Source organism: Garra rufa, chromosome 17 (assembly GCF_049309525.1).
Source record: "Garra rufa chromosome 17, GarRuf1.0, whole genome shotgun sequence".
Classification (NCBI taxonomy): domain Eukaryota; kingdom Metazoa; phylum Chordata; class Actinopteri; order Cypriniformes; family Cyprinidae; genus Garra; species Garra rufa.
This window is the reverse complement of record NC_133377.1, coordinates 27028162-27049638: the sequence shown is the minus strand read 5'-3', so window position 1 is coordinate 27049638 and position 21477 is coordinate 27028162. Positions and strand designations below refer to the sequence as shown.

The 21477-nt window shown below is 33.5% G+C and overlaps 1 protein-coding gene across 1 annotated transcript in view; it reads left to right on the top strand.

Annotated features, from left to right (window-relative positions):
• Positions 1-1361: 1361 nt before the first annotated feature.
• The window catches only part of LOC141289334 (phosphatidylserine synthase 1-like), a 33533-nt gene continuing 13417 nt past the window's right edge, over positions 1362-21477 (top strand). Inside the window, exons 1-5 of the mRNA XM_073821451.1 lie at positions 1362-1469; positions 6713-6843; positions 8699-8799; positions 15296-15373; positions 18201-18252. Coding sequence (XP_073677552.1) covers positions 6723-6843; positions 8699-8799; positions 15296-15373; positions 18201-18252 — 352 coding nt within the window. The 5' untranslated portion in view covers positions 1362-1469; positions 6713-6722. The remainder of the gene's footprint in view (positions 1470-6712; positions 6844-8698; positions 8800-15295; positions 15374-18200; positions 18253-21477) is intronic.

The following is a 21477-nucleotide window of genomic DNA, read 5'->3' as shown; positions in this document are numbered from 1 at the left end:
TCTGTGAGAAATTTTGGGGTGATATTGTGTTTTTCAAGGGCGTAAACGATTGTACATTGCACAGTTTTTCGCACATACACGCGATATTCATATAATATGATAAAACTCCTCATTCCGGACAACTTTGCTACTAGAACCACTGCTGTCAATCAAATCATTTGTTAAATGATCGAGAAGATGTAAAAAACCTACTTTTGTGAACTAGTCCTAGGTTTTTCCCTCAATCTGGAAAAACACTGCAGTACAATTCTCTGTACTCTCTAGGTCAATAATTATCTAAATATTTGTGAAATTTTCCCGTTTGGGAAGCAATAACGTGGTCTTTTAGAAAAGGGGCCTGTCCAAATTTACCCAAAATCCTATAAAACCTAAAGGAAAAGGAAAAACTTCATAAAACCCGGTGTGCACATGCGACAGAAGATTCTAAACAAGCATGCAAAGTTTTAAGGAGATCGGACCAGAGCTGGCAATATTACAGTCATAAACATAAAAAAAACATATTTCTATGGTTAAATATCCTGGATTTGCCAAAAATGCTTTGTAAATAATTGATTTAGGTGGTTACAGGCTTGCTAAATAATGTCTTTTTTCATATGTGCTTAAATGCCTTAAGGCACTTAAACCCCGATAATCGCTGCTTGCAGCTATATTGTTTTAATAATATTTATAATATTATTTTTCATTTGTAGTATTTGTTTCCATCTTATTTTCCCTGTAAGAGTGGGAGTGGCCATTTGTAAATTTTATGAGTCTTGGCTTTCGGTCTCATCTGCCGTTTTAGCTGTACAAAACTGCTAATTTTGCTGCTTGATATCGCAAACTGCTGTGTTTTAAGCTATTTTAATGTATTATCTTAATTATGAACAAACTGGTTTATAGTGCAAACTGTTTTAGGCCTACCGTTTACTGCATGTCGTTATTCCTCTCCTTATTTCCCTAAAGCGGCTAATGAACCGTAAGTCTCACTTCCGCGTTGAAGAAAAAGGGGAATACTATTGATGCCATTGAATTTTTTGATATTTAATATTTTCGGTAAAATTTTGATTTAATGACTCAAGTAAAACATACTAAAATATTTACGTTTCCTTGCACACTTGTAATAAAAATATTCTTATAAAAAACCTTTTTTAATTAATTTAGTGTCATTAAATATGTGATATTTTCATTTTAACTAAATTGCGTTAGCCATTCTTTCCGTATGTAATGCAATTCACGGTGGCGCTATCAAGATTCAAGATGTCCTTGGAAACCCTCTCAGTCTGTCTCGCTGCTCTATCTAGGTATCTTGATGTAACCTTTCTCTGATTCATCCTTCCCAAATATGGAAGTCCCGGAAGCGTCTGCCCTGGGCTCAGTTGAGTGACAGCAGGGAGAGCGCCGGGGACGCCAGGACCAGACCTCCATAGCCGATCCACATCTCGCTTTTTCTAAAGAAAACGTGAGAGTAAACAACGGATCCCTTGTCAGAGGTAATATTTCGGTAAGAATGACTCTGTGTCTGTCACGTTATTATTCCATGTCTTTAGCGGGACGTTTGGGTCTCTCTCTGAGCGGGTGGGAGGTTCTCATGGAAACGTGCGCGGTTTTGTGTTTGGAGACACGCGCACTCGCTGTGCTGGCAGGAATTTGGTTTGAACGAGGGCGATTTTTAGCTTGTAGTGGTGTGTTGGTGTCAGAGGGCAGGGTGCGTTATCTTTTCACTAATTGCAGGATCTGTCAGTTGTCATATCAGCGAGTGCAGGCGTCTGCTGCCTGTGGGATAGAGATGACGAGACAGGCTAGTTTCTTTAGCTCTGTTAGACACGCGTTATATTCGAAGTGATGCTGCCTAGCAGCCTAGCAGTTCAATTCTTGCTATGTTAATATTGTCATAAATCAATTGGATGACGTACGTACACCCTTGTAGGCTTGTATACTGGCTACATTTGACAATATTCAATATTTCTTTAAAATATTCCTTTACAAATGTTTTCATAATTTTGATTAGTATTTTAATTTAGAATTTTATGTACATACAGTCAAACCAAAATTTATTCAGATACTTAGTTTCAACATTTCTCACATTATCACAGTTTATTCGCTATTGTTTAGAAAATGAATGGATAGTAAAATATGAGAAGAACTCAAGCGTTAAATTGTGTCAGAACAATTTAATCTTGATAAAGTCAGATAACTTTGATAGAAAGGCATGTAACAAAACATAGTCAGGTTAAAGTGTCAAATCAAATTTTTGGTTCCAAATTTGTATAAATTGTATGAAGAATTATTAGGTATAATATGTCACAGTTTACTTTATTTTGCTATCCTCACTACATAAATGAATTATAGTGTCCCCAATAGTAAAAAATATCAAAAATTATATCTGTTGTCTGAATAATTTTTGGTTTGACTGTGCATAATGTCCTATCACCATTCATTCAAACACACTAAATGACGAAGTGCCCACATGGCTTGTATGTTTCAAAACTTAGTTTCAAGAATGCCTTTTTTGATTTTTAAAAATGTAAAAAAAAAAATCTAAAATGTAATATGATGTAAAATATTCAAATATTATTTTTCATACTACTACCAATGCTTCTAATACTAGCGTTATATGAAATATGTAAGTTATTTTGGTAACACTTTACAATAAGGTTCATTAGTTAACTACATTAGTTAATATGGACTAAGAATTAACAGTACTTCTACAGAATTTATTAATCTTAGTTAATATTAATTTCAGCATTTACTAATGCAATAAGTTGTGTTTGTTAACATTAGTTAATGCTTTGTGAACTAACATGAACAATGAACAACTGTATTTTTATTAACTTACAAAGATTAGTAAATAGTGTAATAAATGTATTGTTCATTGTTCGTCCATGTTAGTTAATACATTAACTAACGTTAACAAATGACACCTAAAGTGTAGTGTCACTGTTATTTTTTAATACAAATAGTAGATGAATTGTGGTCATGTTGTGTTGTTTGTGATTAAACTAGAATTCAATGAGAATAAAATGTATTGCCATGTATGCTTACATAAACACAAGGAATTTTGCAGAAAAAAATTAAATATGTAGCCCCTATGTATGGACACAATAGAATTATGCAAGGAAATTTCCATTAAGCTGATTCTGAATAAAAATTTTAATTCAGTATTTTTCACCAGTGTATCGCAACTCCCACCTTTTTGTGAGATTTTATTTTGTTTCCCCGTCTTTACAAAACATTCCCACACCCTTGGTTATTCAAACACAGTAAATGATGTAGATGCACAAACTATATTTCTTCCACTTCCACAATCCTCTAGATTTTCGGCATGCCCGATTATTGCCGCCAATATTAAGCATTTTTATGTTTAACGGTATCTGTCATTTTCAAAACCGATTTGCTGATAAAATAATTTGAAAGCATTTAAAGAATTTTTGTCAGAGCCCTTATTTTTCTTTTCTTTTTTTTACATTAAATACATTTTTTACACCAGACATATATATCGGTTCAAAATATCGGTTATTAGTCTACTTGATCTGTAATAATCGGTATTGGCATCATCCCTGAAAAACACTTATCAGTCGACCCCAAGTCCCTATAATGTCTTGAGAAGTTTAGCCACAGATTCTTTTCAATATGCAATTAGGGTGTTATTAATAGAATGTGACACTGGCATTCAGGGCATACGCTTTGAAATGTTTATTAGCACATGAACTCTCAGGCTGATGATACACGGAGCAACTTTTTGAGCAATGGTGCCGGGTAGCTTTTTTGAGCCATGTTGCTTGGGCATTTTCCCATTAGGTATGGGTAACAAATGCCTGTCTGGATACTCTAGATCGGGTCGTGGGCCCTGTGTCTCACCTGGTTGCCCATTGACATCAACATTCCCCAAAGTTGCCTGGCAACATTGCTCAAAAAGTTGCCCCATGTATGATCAGCCTCAGTCACCTTCTCTCCCTGTATCCGGGTGAAGCATTGCACTGAGAATAGACATTCAGAAATAGATAAGTGTGCCTAGTAACTGCATCACTCCTGAAATATTAGTTCAGTCAGTGTTTATCATGTTTAACGGCAGACTAAGCACATAGGCCACCAGGTTAAGGCAGTAGTATTTATTTTGACTAGATATTTCAAGTCATATTTTGTCCCATAATGCTGAGCACTGCTCTCAAGCAATTTAGCCACTGGTTAGATGATCTCTACTTAAGCTGGAGGTTTGGTGCCCTGTGCTTTAGAAACGATTCTGTGTGTGTCACAAGCTCAGGGCTTATTCTTCCTCTCTGAAAAGCCTAACTGAGGCCCAGGTCAGGCATTTGGCAGGGTCTAGAGAATTCTCTAGAGAGATAACAAGATGACGTGAGCGTTTCCACACTGGGTCACTATTAATTACTGCTGACGTGTGTCACAGAGAGAGTTGCTCTTTTGGTAGCTACATGTTAAATGCAGCAAATACGGCTCTTTTGTTGTCTATTCTCTCTTTAATGTGCAGGTGGATGAATCAATGTGGTGTGCTTGTTAGCTCTTTAGTACTTTTGTATGATGTTGGATTGTCTGAAAGTGGTCGGATTATAAATTGTTAATATTGTTTGTGAGATTGTACTCATTTGTGTTTTGATTTTGATTTCTAGTGTTTTCTTCCACTCCACTGTTTTTTATAACAGACATAATTTCACAGTTGAATCAGAATAATTGATCAAATGTATGTATGTACATAAAGGGATCTAAAATATACTCTTTTACATATTACATGGTGCACAGCTGAGTTGCACATTAATAGTTAATCGGTAACAGTGATCTCAAAGATGGTATTAATAGATGTGATTATTATTGTTTAGTGATATGAACCAGACTGGATGATCTAATTCCACTTCTGTCCTGTAATAAGAATGATGATGATGACAAGCCGTTTATTAGACTTTAATTACCAGCATGAGATTTCATTTCTGCCAGTTTTGATTTCATGTTTTTAAAGGGTTAGTTCACCAAAAAATGAAAATTCTGTCATTAATTACTCACCCTCATGTCGTTCCAAACCTCTTTTTTGATGAAATCTGAGAGCTTTCTGACACTGACAGCAACACAACTACCACGTTCAATGCCCAGAAAGGTAGTAAGGACATCATTAAAATCAGTGGTTCAACCATAATTTTATTAAATAGATTTCCAACAATGACTGTATTATATTGAGATCAATCTTTTCACACTGAGGACAACTGAGGGACTCATATGCAACTATTACAGAAGGTTCAAACACAATGCATTTGAGAATTTTAAGATCAGGGTACACTTTTTTTTGTCAAAAAAACTTTTTGTCTTCTGGGAAACATGTAAGTATATTTTAGCTTCTGAAGGGCAGTAATAAATGGAAGAAAAATGTAATTAGGCAAAATTATAAAAATGTACATATCTTCATTCTGTTCAAAAGTTTACACCCCTGGCTCATAATGCATCATGCTTCATTCTGAAGCATCAGTGAGCATTTGAACCTTCCGTAATAGTTGAATATGAGTCCCTCAGTTGAAAAGATGGATATCTAAATCATACAGTCATTATTGGAATAGATTCAAAATACACAAAAATGCCAGAAAACCACATAATTTGTGGGACCTGAAGGTTTTTTTCTGAAGAACAGCAGGCAGTTTAACTTCTCAGGACAAGGGACTCATGAAGAACTGTCACTAAAAAACCAACACAGTATTAAGAATTACTATAAGTGCATGTAAACTTTTGAACAGGGTAATTTTTATAAATTCAACTATTATTTTCTCTTGTGGACTATATGTAAACGTCTTTTCTGTGAAATATCTTAATTCCAAGTCAGTACTAAATAAAAAATTACGTGCATTTTTTATGATCCCTCTTATTTTGGTAAAATAATTAACATTTTGCAGATTCTGACTTATATGTCTATATGCACATATACTTTAAGTCAGTCAGATTTAATGAACAGTTTTTAGAAAACAATTTTAAGGACTAAAGGTCAGAAATGAAAGATGAATCAAGATGGTCTAATGACTGATTTGATGTTTTTTAATCAATAATGACTAATAATGACTAAAACATTTCAAATATAGAACAGAATTTGTATTTGCTGATCAGATGCTCAGATAAAGGCTGAAATGTCAAGATAGCAGCGATATTTAGGGTTTCTGGTTGTGTTCTTTTTGAAAGGTTTTAAGATGGGGATGAATATGTTATGTAATTAAATAGTTTGATAAACTGCTGATTTTGGACTGTTGACAGCACAGTTTGTGGCCTGCTCTTGACACTGAATTGACTGTTACATTCCTGTTTGCAGATGAGTATTGAGGTGTGGTCATGTGGACGGCTGCCAGTGAACCTCCACGCCTTCATATACTCACAGTGTGTGCTAGATTTGCAGAAAGCCAGTATTAGCTCAATTAAATAGATGTTATTGATAGAAGTGGCTGGTTTAAGTAATGTTTGTCATTATTAATCATTAGGTAAACAGACAGTGTTAACAGTTTTTTTAACTTAATCCCTTTCTTTACATACAGTGGATTAGATCACCTCCAAGAACGTCAATAAAACGTTCCTCATAATAATTGTTTTCATGTTTCTCTGGGATACGTGCTGTCGTTTGACCGTTACGCAGAGCAGAAGTGTTTTACTGAACTGACTAGTACTCAGGTCATGAAGTCCCAACAAATCAAACAGCTTTCATAGGCCATAACGGCCGTTTAGCACAGACCAAGAGTTTGCTCTGTTTCTCCAGGAACGTTGTCATGGAAGCATTGGTTGAGCGTCTGGAGCAGGCAGTGATTCGTCTGGAGGCGGTGGCTGTCAAACTGCAGAACTGTCCTGGGGGTTTGGTCAACGGAGACATCAGCAGCATTATCAACGGAGGTACCTTAAGTACAGCAGTGCTTTGGTTGAAAGTTCTTGATAGCTGTTCTGAATTATTCAATATATTAATAGTTTTTATTTCTAAAGCATATGATGTAAAAATGCTGCCGTGGTCTGTTTTGATGAGTCCACAGGGCATTGTCTGTACAGATTATCTTAAGGAGAAGACCTCTGACTTTGAGGGGATTTTTTTTCTTCATGGGAAAATATTCTCATTGGAACAGAGTGGCATTAGCCTTGGCAAACTGTACATAGACAGAGTCTGAAATATACAATGGATATGGATGTCAGTGGGATTTCTGAACTGTCTCTTCTGCTTGCTTCAGTCTCAAGTTTGTGTTTGCAATTCAGTGTTTTCACAGTGTGACAGATTGTTTAGTTTGAGCAAAATGTTTCATTTTCTTTTCCAAATTGTTTCAGTGAGTTGTTGGTTCTGTAATGATTGAATAATAACAATAATATTAACACTACTAATAATGCTACAAGTAATAATTGTAATATTAATTCTTATTTTCAGCAGTAATACATTGGTTGTAGTTCTATTATTTTATGTTAGTCATTATTTTATGTTAAATATCTGAAGTACAACAATAAATAAATTATACAAAAAATACAGTACCAGTCAAAAGTTTTGGAACAGTAAGATTTTTAATTTTTAATGTTTTTTAAAGAAATCTCTTCTGCTCACCAAGCCTGCATATATTTGATTCAAAATACAGCAAAACACTACATTTTTTTAAAATATTTGACTATTTGAAGTAACTGTTTTTATTTGAATATATTTAAAAATGTAATTTAAAAAAATGCATTATTACTCCAGTCGTAGATCCTTCAGAAATCATTCTAATATTCAGATTTGTTGTTCAGAAACATTTATTATTATTATGACAATGAAAACAGCTGAGTAGAATTTTTTTCAGATTGATCTTTTGTAACATTATAACTGTCTATCATCACTTTTGATCAATTAAAAGTGAATAAAAAATATAAAAATATTAATTTCTATAATTTATTTCCCAAACAAAGAAAAAAAGAAAATTATACTGACTGCAATGATATAGTGTATAATGTTACAAAAGCTTTTTCATGTAGAAAAATGCCGATCTTTGGATTTTTCTATTTATCAAAAAATCCTAAAAAAATACTGAACTGTTTTAAATATCGTTAATAATAATAATAATAATAATAATAATAATAATAATAATAAATGTTTCTTGAACAGCAAATCAGCATATTAGAATGATTTCTGAAGGATCATGTATCACTAAAGACTGAAAATTCAGATTTGATTACAGGAATAAATTACATTTTAAAATATATTCAAATAGAAAACAGTTACTTTAAAAAGTTAAAAATATTTCACACTTTTGCGGTTTTAGCAGTACTTTGGATCAAATAAATGAAGTCTATAAATTGGACGTCCTTATCAGGTATTAAATGTAAACTTAAATTAAATCTGTTTGTCTTAAAAAAATATTGGTTGATTTTTATTATTTATTGTCTTGTCAAAAATGAACATTCTGTCATTATTACATACCCTCATGTTGTTCCAAACCAGTAAGGCCTTTGTTTATCTTCTCTTAACACAAATTAAGATATTTTTGAATAAAATAGACAGCAACGCAACTGACATGTTCAAGGCCCAGAAAGTTAGTAAGGACATTGTTACAATAGTCCATATGACATGAAACAACAATATAATAATGAATGGAATTGCAAAACATCCTCTATTGGCTGTGTCGTTTTTTCCGTTAAACTCTGTTTATTCTGTTGAATTAATGTTGTTTATTCCATTAGATTCTGTTTATTCTCTTGAGCTAATTTCTGTTTTGTTCATTTCTCTCTTCATTTTAAGGTGAATCCGAAAGCATGGAGGCATTCGACCATTTGCTGAGTGGTTCAGTGTCTGAATACTTGAGGACCAGCACAGCTATTGGTGGAGATGTGGCAAAGCATGTAAGTGTGAACAGTTGCGAATATCAGTGTCAGTGTCGATGTCAGATTTTAGAGAGAGACATGAATACTGACAGAAGATGAGCAGAGGTAGATAATATAAGAGTCAAGTCATTCTCCTAAGAGCTCTTAGTTTATAGTACCAAATGACTGCACACAGTCACAGACGTCCACATGTCAGCCCTATAGTACAGCTGCTCAGGGACCTCACAGCTGTTGCTTTCCAGGTTCACATAACTCTGCTATATTTGACAATTGGCTTTGTGCTATTCTGTTTGCCTACAGCCTTGTTACGTCCATTCGCATCATAACAAATGGAAAATGGATTTATTATAATCTAAAAGTGCTTGAAAAATGAACAGCTTTTGTTTGTCCAAAGCTTATTTACAGAGACAACTCAGCTTGTTTAAACTGCTACTTATTTTTTCTACAGAAATGGAGTTCTGTATTAGTGTCTTGTTAGACTGGAAAATTACTGTTTTGCAGTGTTATTTTATTAAGAAAGGCTATTTTATTAAAAGGATAGCTCACCCAAAAATGAAAATTACCCCATAATTTACTCATCCTCAAGTCATCCTTGGTGTATATGACTTTCTTCTTTCAGACGAATACAATTGGACATATATTAAAAAATGTCCTGGCTCTTTCGAGCTTTATAATGGCAGCGAATGAGTGGATAATAAAGGCCTTTTTGTAAGAAAAATATCCACATTTAAAACTTTATAAACTGTAATCTGTTCACGAGAGAGTGGCATATAATATAAGTGCATTTGCTCCATAAGAGTCCTTACTATCAATCATTCATCAGCAAGTGCTTCTATCCCATCTGTCCTAACACAAGGTACTTTTTGAGTTGACGGCCTGTAAACAGTAACTGAAATGTTAGGGTTTCTTTTTGACTGACAGTACATCACAGTCTATATGGCTTACATTTCATGGCCAGTCACTACCGAATGGTAACTAAAGAGCTGCTTGAGAAATGAGGCGCTGGACAATGTACTTAGTGTACACAGAGGCACAGTGGCTCATTCTAGTGATGGAATGTAATATTATGAGAAGAGGGAGAGGGAATGGGTGAAAAAGAGCAGAAAAGAAAGTGGGAGAGGGATGTATGTGTCCTCTTTGTTAACACTGGAATTCTCCTCAAGCTCAACTCAGAGAGGAAACATTTCCCTTTTGGTCTAATAAGAGATGAGAAATGGCTCTTTGACAATGTCTGTGAGTGTGTGCTGGGTCTTTCACTCTGCGCTAAATGTTTGTGGGAACTTATAATATATGTCTTTTTGGGGGTTTTCAAACTTTTTAACGGCAGCAATCTCCAGATATGATGATCCCCTAGGGACGCTCTTCTTAAAATATAAAGGCAGCTGTATATTTTCATGTATACAGACCCATTTATAGTGTGCACATTTTAAGTGTTGTGTAATTTAAGACAACTTAGTTTCAAAAATAAATAATTGGCTTTTATTTTAATGTTTAAAAAAAATGTAATTATTATACATTATCAATCAAAGGTTTTTGAACAGTTTTAAAAGATTTTTAATGTTTTTTAAAGAAGTCTTCTCTGCTCACTGAGCCTGCATTTATTTAATCCAAAGTACAGCAAAACAGTACAATATTTTTACTATTTAAAATAACTGTTTTATATTTGAATATATTTTAAAATGTAATTCATTCCTGTGATTTTAAAGCGGAATTTTGAAATTTTGTACTGCCATCATGTGATCCTTCAGAAATTATTATATATTCTGATTTGCTGTTAAAAAACATTAATTATTATTACGTTGAAAACAGATTTTTTTAGGTTAGTTTGATTAATAGAAAGTTCAGTTAAATCAAAATAAAATAAAATAATAAAAGTTGCTATAGAAAAAGTATTAATTTCTATAATTTCTCTAAATATTGATAATAATAATAAAAATAAAATGTTTCTTGAACAGCAAATCAGCATATTAGAATAATTTCTGAAGGATCTTGTGACACTGAAGACTATCTGTCTATCATCACTTCTGATCAAGTAAAAGTGAATAAAAAAAATAAAAATATTAATTTCTATAATTTATTTCCCAAACAAAGAAAAAAAAAGAAAATTATACTGACTGCAATGATATAGTGTATAATGTTAAAAAAGCTTTTTATTTTAGAAAAATGCTGATCTTTGGATCTTTCATCAAATAATTCTTAAAAAATGTACTCAACTGTTTTTAATATTGATCATAATAATACAGCAAATCAGCATATTAGAATAATTTCTGAAGGATCTTATGACACTGAAGACTAAAATTATGCTGAAAATGTAGGTCTGATCACAGGAATAAACTAAAATTTTAAACATATTCAAATAGAAAGCAGTCATTTTAAAAAATTATTTCACATTATTACTGCTTTTGCTGTATTTTGGATCAAATAAATGCATGCTTGGTGAGCAGAAGAGACTTTCTTTAAAAAAACATTAAAAATCCTACCAAAAACTTTTGACTAGTAGTGTATTTACTTTAAATTTATAAATAAATATTATATTATATAGAGTAGTACTATCTATTTAAATAATATACATTATACACTACTGTTTGGGGTCAGTAAGATTTGTTTTTTACATTTTACATTGTTCCAAACATTTTTTATTTCAAATATAGAACATTCAAAAAGAATGTTTTTTTTTTTTTACATTCTATTTATCAAAGAATCATGAAGTACCATGTTTACCACAAAAATATTAAACAGCATTGTGAATCTAACTCAGCATATTAGAATAATTTCTGAACGATCATGTGACACTGGAAATTGCTAAAAAATTGAGTTTGCCATCACAGGATTAAATAACTTTTTAAATATATATTTAAGTAGAAATACATTTTCACAATATTTCACAATATTACTGTTATTACTAAATTTTGGATCAAATAAATGTAGCCTTGGTGAGCAGAAGATTCTCAAAAATGTTCAACAATCTTTCCAAACCAAAAACATGAAAGGTACATAATACTACATATTATAATACTTATAAATATATATATATTTTTATTGTCCATTATTAGAATTTTAGAGGAAAATTTAATCAGGTAATAAGCTAATTTATGTTAATTTATGCCTTGCCTTTGTTTTGAAATGTGCAAACACAGAGAGGTCAAAGGGATTTAAAATCCCTGTCTGAAACATGACATGTTTATATTTGTGAAACTGTAATACACTACGATTGCACAGTTATTGTGTTTCAGTTCAGTTAAGATTCTTAGAAGAGTTCTAAAAAGAGAGTGCATGCAATATCTCTTTCTCCTCTGCCACACACTGCTGGTCTAAAGCACAGCCTGATTGTCTTGATTTAACCTGGAGTCATGCAGAGGCGACCTTTTGAACCTGAAAGTGTGGGAATTACTGATGATAAATCCCGTGAAGTGTCTTTACCTCGAAAGGCAACATTCACCAATCTAAGTTTCTCATCAGTGCTGAAAGAGATGGTCTGGGAGAGGGTTTTATCTCCTATAGTCAGCTCCTTTTAAGGTAAAACAGACCTCTGGCTTTCCCCATGTTCTGCAAGAGGAAGTCTTTTCCTAAATGTAGGATTTGCCTCAATTTTTGTGTATGTGTGTGTGCAGCAAAAGGGATCAGTTCTATCCAATTTTTGGGTTTTACTTCATTTACAGTAGGCAGTTATTTAACTTTGGTACTTTATGTCCCCATGGTTGATTTTTATATAACAGAATCTATTATATAAAGGTCACATTAAAACTTTCTTTAAATATTTCTACCTTGCTTCCATACTTTTTTTTTTGCTGCTTCTGAAATGCCCTTTATAGATTTTGTTTTATAATTGTCCCAGAATCAGACTTTAAATCTTAAAAGTCCATCACACAAATATTATGTTTTAAACAATTGTGTGATTAATTTGAAAATAGTGTGAAATAAACTATTTCAAAATTATTATTATACATTTTTTTTGTGAAATTATGCAACACCTCCAAAATCATAATTTAATTGTGTGTACGGGTCAATGACGAATAAGGTTTTTAAAAGTGTAAAAAAATAGAATGGAGATATAACTATATTTGTAACCATTTTTTAGTTTACCTAGGTGTTAACAATAAGAGTTTGTGGTTTGTACAATCAATTAACACTGTTTTTGTCATTTTTTACAAGATGGACAAAATTTGTCACCAAAAAAGTCATTCGGTTTAACCATGAATATCTCTAAAATTATTCATTTGCAGATAATTATTCCTGTAAAAAACACTTTTGACATTGATGTTGAGATAGTATATAGTGTGTACCACACAAGAAATATTAAATAAAATTATCACTGATCTCATAAATGTTATCATTTTATTGACCTACTCTAAACACTCCAACATATTCAAGTAAAACATTGCACAGGGAAAGGAGAAAAGGGGAAATGTAAAAAAAAAAGAGCCTTATCTGCTTTATATTTGTATTATTGTAGTTCCTTTAGTTATTAAAAACAATATTATTCCATTTAAATATTTACTATATTGGTTTTACCGAATGACCAAGGCTGGTTATACCGAATGACCATGTCTGCTGCCCTTGACATTATGAATACTAAAGACAATAAACGGACACAAATAGCTTCAAAAGCACATTTTAGTGTTAATATAATAGGCTATTAATGTAAAAAGTACTTCAAACATTAAAACATTTTGATATTGGAATGAACATATAACTCGTATTGCAAATTATTAATTAAAACATTGAAGCATTTAATTGGTCTTGGAACAAGTGTTTAAATTGTTAAATGATGAGATGCTAGGCTATATATTCATGAAAAAGAATGTCAAACATTAAGACATTTCATTTTTATTGGAACAAACATTACATACAACTCGTATTATTAATTATATTAAAGTCATTAAAACATTGAATCATTTAATGGTTCTTGGTACTTCCAGGCACCTATATTATTGAATATAATAAAAACAAATTATACCTTTCCCTTCTTTTGGCGAGCATCTGCTCTTTTTTAACAGGTTCAGCACTGATCCTTGCCCAGAAACGAGCGTCTTTTTCTTTATTTGATAAAGGCATCTGCAAAGTTAAAATTCAGTCAAAATTATATAATAATATACTCTGCACATTTTCTATTAATAAAATGTTGTATTTTTTTATATCAGATATGTAAAAATGAGACCAACATACATTGCTGTCATTCGATACAACCAGTAAGTCATTCGTTATAACCAAAATTCCGGTTTAACCGAATGACTCTTTTGGTTATAACGAATGACAAAATCTTCATTCAATGCTAACAGGCTGATATCTAGCTGCCTAGCTTGTTAGTTAGCTATCTAGCTACCAAAAGGAGAATCAAACATTTTATATTTAGTAAAAGTTTTTAAAATATTACAACATTATCCATGTTTTATAGCGGTTGTACCGAATGACCTGATATTTGGGGACATGTGTATGAGCAAGTGAAAACATGAATTTTTCTAATAGTTAAGAGAGAGTTACTTACTTTGCTTCACGACCATGTGGTCCTTGGCAGGTGTCTGAATGATGTCACATCCTGTCACTTAATATTGACCACATGACTCGATCCAAAATGGAGCCCTTTATGTTGGTTTCTCCGAATGACATCAATGAAAATAATTTTTCCGGACATTCTTTCTCATAACAAAGCAACGACTTCTACACATAATTTTAATACCATTTTGCACTATGTTGATATATAGTCTTATAAAATCATGCCAGAATAAAAAATATATAAATTTATTAAATTTTAAGATATTTTAATCACAAATGAAATTGCTGTACTGGCCTTCGGACGGTTAAACCGAATGACCTTTTGACACTTCAAAATCTTTAAAATACCATTATATGTAGTAAAATATAATTAAAACCTTTTGGATTCAGTAAAATAGATCAAGTTGTACTACCTTACACACTTTGGATGTTATATATTTGTTTTTTTATTATTATTAAGGCCTTTGGACAAAAAAATGACCCGTCACGTCATTGACCCGTATTTAGAACACAAAAAATGCTATAGCTGAAGTTTAACTAGAAGTTTAAAGTTCAGTTCCAGAACAAACATTTACAGATAATTTACTCACCCCCTTGTCATCCAAGATGTTCATGTCTTTCTTTCTTCAGTCGTAAAGAAATTATGTTTTTTGAGGAAAACATTTTAGGATTTTTCTCCATATAGTGCACTTTTATGGTGCCCGCGAGTTTGAACTTCCAAAATGCAGTTTAAATGCAGCTACAAAGGGCTCTAAACGATTCCAACTGAGGAAGAAGGGTCTTATCTAGCAAAATGATTGGTTATTTTCAAGAAAAAAATTACAATTTAGGTACTTTTAACCTCAAATGCTCGTCTTGTCTAGCTCTGTGTGTATTCCAGTTCAAGACAATTAAAAACTTTGTCCTCCAACTTCAAAATTGTCCTACGTAAAATGTGTATTGTAAAAATATGTAAAAAAATATAATACATTTGTAAATTTGTTGTTGTTTGATTTTTATTTATTTATTTATTATTCAACAGGCAGAAATGGTGAGCAATGCCCTGCAGGTCCAGCGTGCTTTCCTCAAAATGGCCATGACACACCAGGAGCCAGCAAAGGTATAACAAAACTTTTTTTTTTTTTTTTTTTACATTAAAACTAGATTTATGGTCATGAAGTAATCCAGGGATCTCCTGGAGAGCCACTATCCTGTAGGTTGCATCCAAAAACCTAGGCGGCTGACTTATTGCCGTGCTGCCATATTCAGCAATGACTTCGCAGGAAGTGTTTGCGCACGAATGCACCTCATGAAACTGATTTCGGACATGCTTCTTAGGCAGCGTAATGGTTTAATGATCTACAGCAAAATAGAATGAGTTTTGGTGATAACTAAGCAAATATTTAATTTCTGCAATACTGATTTCTCACTAGAAATAACATCAACAGTGCAAAAAGTTGGTCAGAAACATACATTTACACACAATCTGACCACCAAACGCAAATTTCAGACGCCATTTTTATTTTTTTCCTTAAAGGTTGTATCAGCGATTTCAAGCCTAAAACATTAAGTGTCAAATTCAGCTGACCTTTCTTCACGATCCGCTCGCTGCCTGCCCCATAAATCGATTGTAAAAAAAAACGCGTCTCTCTGGTCAGCCTAGGGTCCGAGATATGCCAAAAAAACAATCGGTGCTATCAACGATTCCACAGAAAAACAAACAGTGTTCCAACCAATCACCGTCAGGGGGTTGGTGTTGTGGACTTTCGCTCCGCCTCCCTCACATCCCTGCACCAGTAGGAAAGTCCACAACACCAACCCCCTGACGGTGATTGGTTGGAACACTGTTTGTTTTTCTGTGGAAAGGTTGGTAGCACCGATTGTTTTTTTGGCATATCTCATACCCTAGGCTGACCAGAGAGACACGTTTTTTTTTACAGTCGATTTATGGGGCAGGCAGCGAGCGGATCGTGAAGAAAGGTCAGCTGAATTTGACACTTTATGTTTCAGGCTTGAAATCGCTGATACAACCTTTAACCATCATGGAATGGAACCCACAGGATTGTGGGATATCAAAAATCACCCACATGAAGGTATCTTACTAGGCAGGAAGAGAACCTAACTTTGAATTCGATTGGGTCTTGAAGCCTACCTTGAAATGGGTCCTTTTCAAGTTTAGCTCCAACCCCAACTCACACCTGAACAAGCTAATCAAGTCTTTCTAGACATACTAGAAACTTCCTGGCAGGTGAGTTGAGGCAAGTTGGAGAAGAACTCTACAGGACAGTGGTCCTCCAGGACACCCCTGAAGTAATCACTTGGATTGAAGCACTGTTAGCATATCTCACACTACAGAGTTTGTCATATTTTAAGCACCATAATAACAATGTTTAACTTGACTGAAAGTGCCTGCTGGGAGAGTCACTTCAGCAAATGACCGATTTGACTCTTGTCTGTGGAGTCTCAACATGTCTACCTGCAATTTATGGAAGTCTGAATGATGAAATGGAAGTCTGATCAGATCTTTTCTTCTGTATTGTGACAGAAGTTCAAGTGAAACCTGAGTCACAGTACAGAAGTGGGGTGGGGGACTCGGTTTTATTAATTGGTTGTTGATTCGATGGAGGCAGATTGGTTCAAGCCTGCAGAATGCTCCGTTTTGACGTAAACATAGATTAAATGACTGAAGAAGTCCAACATAAGTCACTAGACAGAAATCTGTAATTTCACTGGAACACTGAGTTATTGGATGCATTTAGAAAAAAGGTTAGGGAGCATTTTCATGTCATGTGGACTGTATAGACTGAAACGATCACCAAAAGTGAGATTTCTGTCATTATTTACTTGTTGATTATTATTATGTTGTTTATCCTCTGAAGAAAATGAAAATAAGTATTTTTTTCAGAGAAGATACTTTCCAGAATAATGACCTAAACTCCGGGTTTTTCTTCACAAAGCTTTTGTGTGCTTTAGAAGACTTCAAATAGAAGTCTTGTGTTTACTACTTTAATGGTTCTTTAATATTCGGCTTTAAAAAAATAACACTAAATGAATTTGTAATGACATGATAATGAAATAATGACAAAATGTTCATTTTGGGTGTCCCTTAAAATTAATAATTCACCCAAAAAATGAACATTTGCTGAACATTTACTCACTCTCAGGCCATCCAAAATGTAGATGAGTTTGTTTCTTCATTGGAACAGATTTGAAGAAATTTAGCATTACATCACCTGTTCACCAATAGATCCTCTGGAGTGAATGGGTGCCGTCAGAATAAGAGTCCAAACATCTGAAAAAAACATCACAATAATCCACAAGTAATTCACACAACTCCAATCCATCAATGAAGCAAAAAGCTGTGTGTAATAAAATAAAATAACATTTTAAACATTTTAACGTTATAATGTAACTTCTGGCTTCATTAAAACAAAGTTCATAATCCATAAAAATGCTTCCTTTTCCTTCCTCTCATAAAAATGCTTCTATCTGCTGTTGTCCTCTATTATCAGTATCCACCTACATATTTGTTTAACTTTCAACAGTTTTTGCTTATAAACTGTGTTTGATCTGTGCATATTACTTCTGATTCAGATGAGACAACTTTTTCTCTGGAGAAAGCAATATTATGATAGAGGACTCTTATTTTAGTGTATTACAAACCAGAAGCTTTTCACTTCATGAGGTTAAAGAGATGTTTTTATCAGTTGTTTAGACTCTCATTCGGCACCCATTCACTGCAGAAAATCCATTGGTGAGCAATTAATGTAACGCAAAATGATTCAAAATATGTTCCGACAAAGAAGCAAACTCATCTATATTTTGTATGACTTGTATGAGGTATATTTACACCATTTGATATTTACATTTTTGGGTGAACAGTTCCTTTAAGACTGATATAAGCTCAGTGCTTTTCAACTTAAAAGCTCTGTTCTGCTGTAATGCAGACATCTTACTCTCCTCCATACTATTCTGAGCGATGTGGTCAGCCATGCGATGGTCAGCTATGGTTTCTGTTCACATAGGGATTACCTCTCCTGTTTTAAAAAATGCCTATGCGACACATTCCCAATGCATTCACACAGTGGCCAGGGGGAAGTGCAGGGGGCCAGCGTGATGTCATGTCATCAGACTTTGGTTCACATTGCCCAAACAGGAAGAAGATCTTAGGCCACAGGCTATTGGACGAAAGTAGTCTGTTTTTGATTTTGATTTTAAAGGGATAGTTCACCCAAAATGATTTACTCACCCTCATACAATTCTAGATGTATACAACTTTTATATTTCATATTAATGCAATTGGAGTTATACCAAAAAATGTCCTGGCTCTTTCAAGCTTTATAACGGCAGCGCATGGCTGTTGAGATTTTGAAGCCCAGAAAAGTGCATCCATCCATCATAAAAAGTACTCCATCCAACTCTGGGGGTTTAATAAAGGCCTTCTGAATCAAATTGATGTGTTTGTGTAAGAAAGTTATCCATATTTAAAACTTTATATGAAAATGTATGGTGGCCCGTTTACACCACTGAATAAAAAAAAAAAAAAAAAAGGTTATTGCGACTTGTTAACTCACAATTCTGACTTTTTTTGTCAGAACTGTGAGATATAAATGCACAACTGCAAGTTATAAAGTCAGAATTGTGGGATATAAACTCACAGTTGCGAGAAATAAAGTCAGAATTGTGATATAAACTCACAATTCAGAGAAATAAACTCACAATTCTAAGAAATGAAGTCAGGATTGTGTGTTATACGCTCGCAATTGCGAGTTATTAGGTCAGAATTGTGAGATATAAACAATTCTGTGAACATATCAGTCTTTTTTTTTCTCCTTTAGAACTGGACTTTATAACTCGCAATTCTGAAAAAAAAAAAAATTAAGAATTGTGAGATACAAAGTCGCAATTGCAAAAAAAAAGTCAGATTTGCGAGTAATTCTGACATTATTCTTGCAGTTGTGAGTTTATAACCTGCAATTCTGACTTTATATTTAGCAATTCTGACTTTATATTTAGCAATTCTGACTTTATAAGTCACAATTGCAAGTTTACATCTCACAGTTCTGAGAAAAAAAATCAGGATTGCAAGTTTATATGACGCAATTCTGAGAAAAAAGCCAGATTTGTGAGATATAAACTTACAGTTCTGTGAACATATCAGCTTTTTTTATCCTTTAGAACTGGACTTGCAATTGCGAGTTGATATCTCACAATTCTGAGGAAAAAAGTCAGAATTGCAAGATACAAAGTTGCAGTTGCAAGAAAAAAAGTCAGAATTGCGAGTTTATATCTTGTAATTCTGACTTTATTTCTTGCAGTTGTGAGTTTATAACCTGCAATTCTGACTTTATATCTAGGTATTCTGACTTTATAACTCGCAATTGCGATTTTATATCTCACAATTCTGGAGAAAAAAGTCAGAATTGCAAGATACAAAGTCGCAATTGCAAGAAAAAAAAGTCAGAATTGTGAGTTTATATCTCATAATTCTGACTTTATCAAATCTCAACACCTATTCGCTGCCATTATAAAGCTTGGAAGAGCCAGGACATTTTTTAATATTACTCCGATTGTATTTGTCCGAAAGAAGAAAGTCATGCCTGAGGGTGAGTAAATCATGGGGTAATTTTGATTTTTGGGTGAACAATCCCTGGTGATTCCCATTTAATTTGAACACAGATTCAATATTTACTACAGACCAAATCTCTGATCTGTATGTGACAGACTAATGGCCATTAGCAGAAAATCCCATGAGATAAGATGCACCTTTTGCACAACAGACGGAAATGATACCTCAAATCATGCGACTAAGAGAGTTGTGCTATTCCTTTTCTAAGCAGACCTTGCACTCGTTAAAACAGGCAAAAATCCAATAGACTTGCATTGAGGAATTTGAGCCATATGTAGGGATCAGAATAGCATAGAGATCTAGGATCGGCTATTTGTGATACCCAGAACACCCAAGCTCACTCAGAACACTTTAGAGCATTAAAACCAGTCTGAACACGTTTAACAATCTATCAGTGACAATACTGCATTGTGGTGGTTATCTAATATTAAATAAGGACAGATAGTGACAACTGGAACGGTCAAATGCAGTGGTGAGTGGAGGAGGGTATTTCTCCAAATGGATTCCCACAAATCTGAATGGAAAAACACTCAACCTGAATTAGATATGCTAAGAAAAGACTGGCGAATATCTCTGTAGTACTCTACTGTACGCGCACACACATCAACTCAGCCTCACAATAATTCCTTAATACAATTTTTTTCTGTTCATGCATATATAAATATATCCTACAAACATTCTCTCACTCACACACACTATGTTTAGCCATTGTTCCTCTCCATCAGTAGTGTGAAGTGCGTATAGCTCCCAGGAGGGATGCTGGACAGTTGCCCTAAACCTCTGGCTTTTCTCTCTCTCTGTATATGTGTGTGCGGGACCGTGCTTGCATTCTGTGGCTTTTTATGGGCATGTTCTATATTTGAGCCGGTGTGTGTCTGTGGCCCGGGTCACGTGACAGGCCTGTCGCTGGATGAGGAGTGTTTGTGTGGCCTGTAGACCGCAGCTGTTTCTCTCTAATTCCTCTTATAACAGAGTTGTTCACAGTCAAAAATGCATCGCACTGTGACTGACCAAGATGTCTGTTCATGGATATTTATCCATATCTTGATGTCTGGCCATTTTAAATAAATTATAACTTTCAGGGTTCATAGAGTAAATATGTGACCCTGGACCACAAACCCAGTCATAAGGGTCAATTATTTGAAATTGAGATTTAAACATCATCTTAAAGCTGAATAGATAAGATTTCAGTTGATGTATGGTTTGTTAGGATAGGGCAATATTTGGTCAAGATACAACTATTTAAAAATTTTGACTTCTTGAGGGTACAAAAAAATCTAGATATTGAGAAAATCGTCTTTAAAGTTGTCCAAATGAAGTTCTAAGCAATGCATATTACTAATCAAAAATTATGTTTTGAAATATTTACAGTAGGAAATTTACAAAATATCATAATGGAACATGATCTTTACTTAATATCCTAATGATTTTATAAAAGACAAATCAATAATTTTAACCCATACAATGTATTTTTGGCTATTGCTACAAATATACTTGTGCTGTATTTGATTTGGTTTGATTTATTTTTATTTAATTTAAATTAAAATACAAATATAATGTTATTTAAATACATTTTAATTTTTTTTTTAAATAAT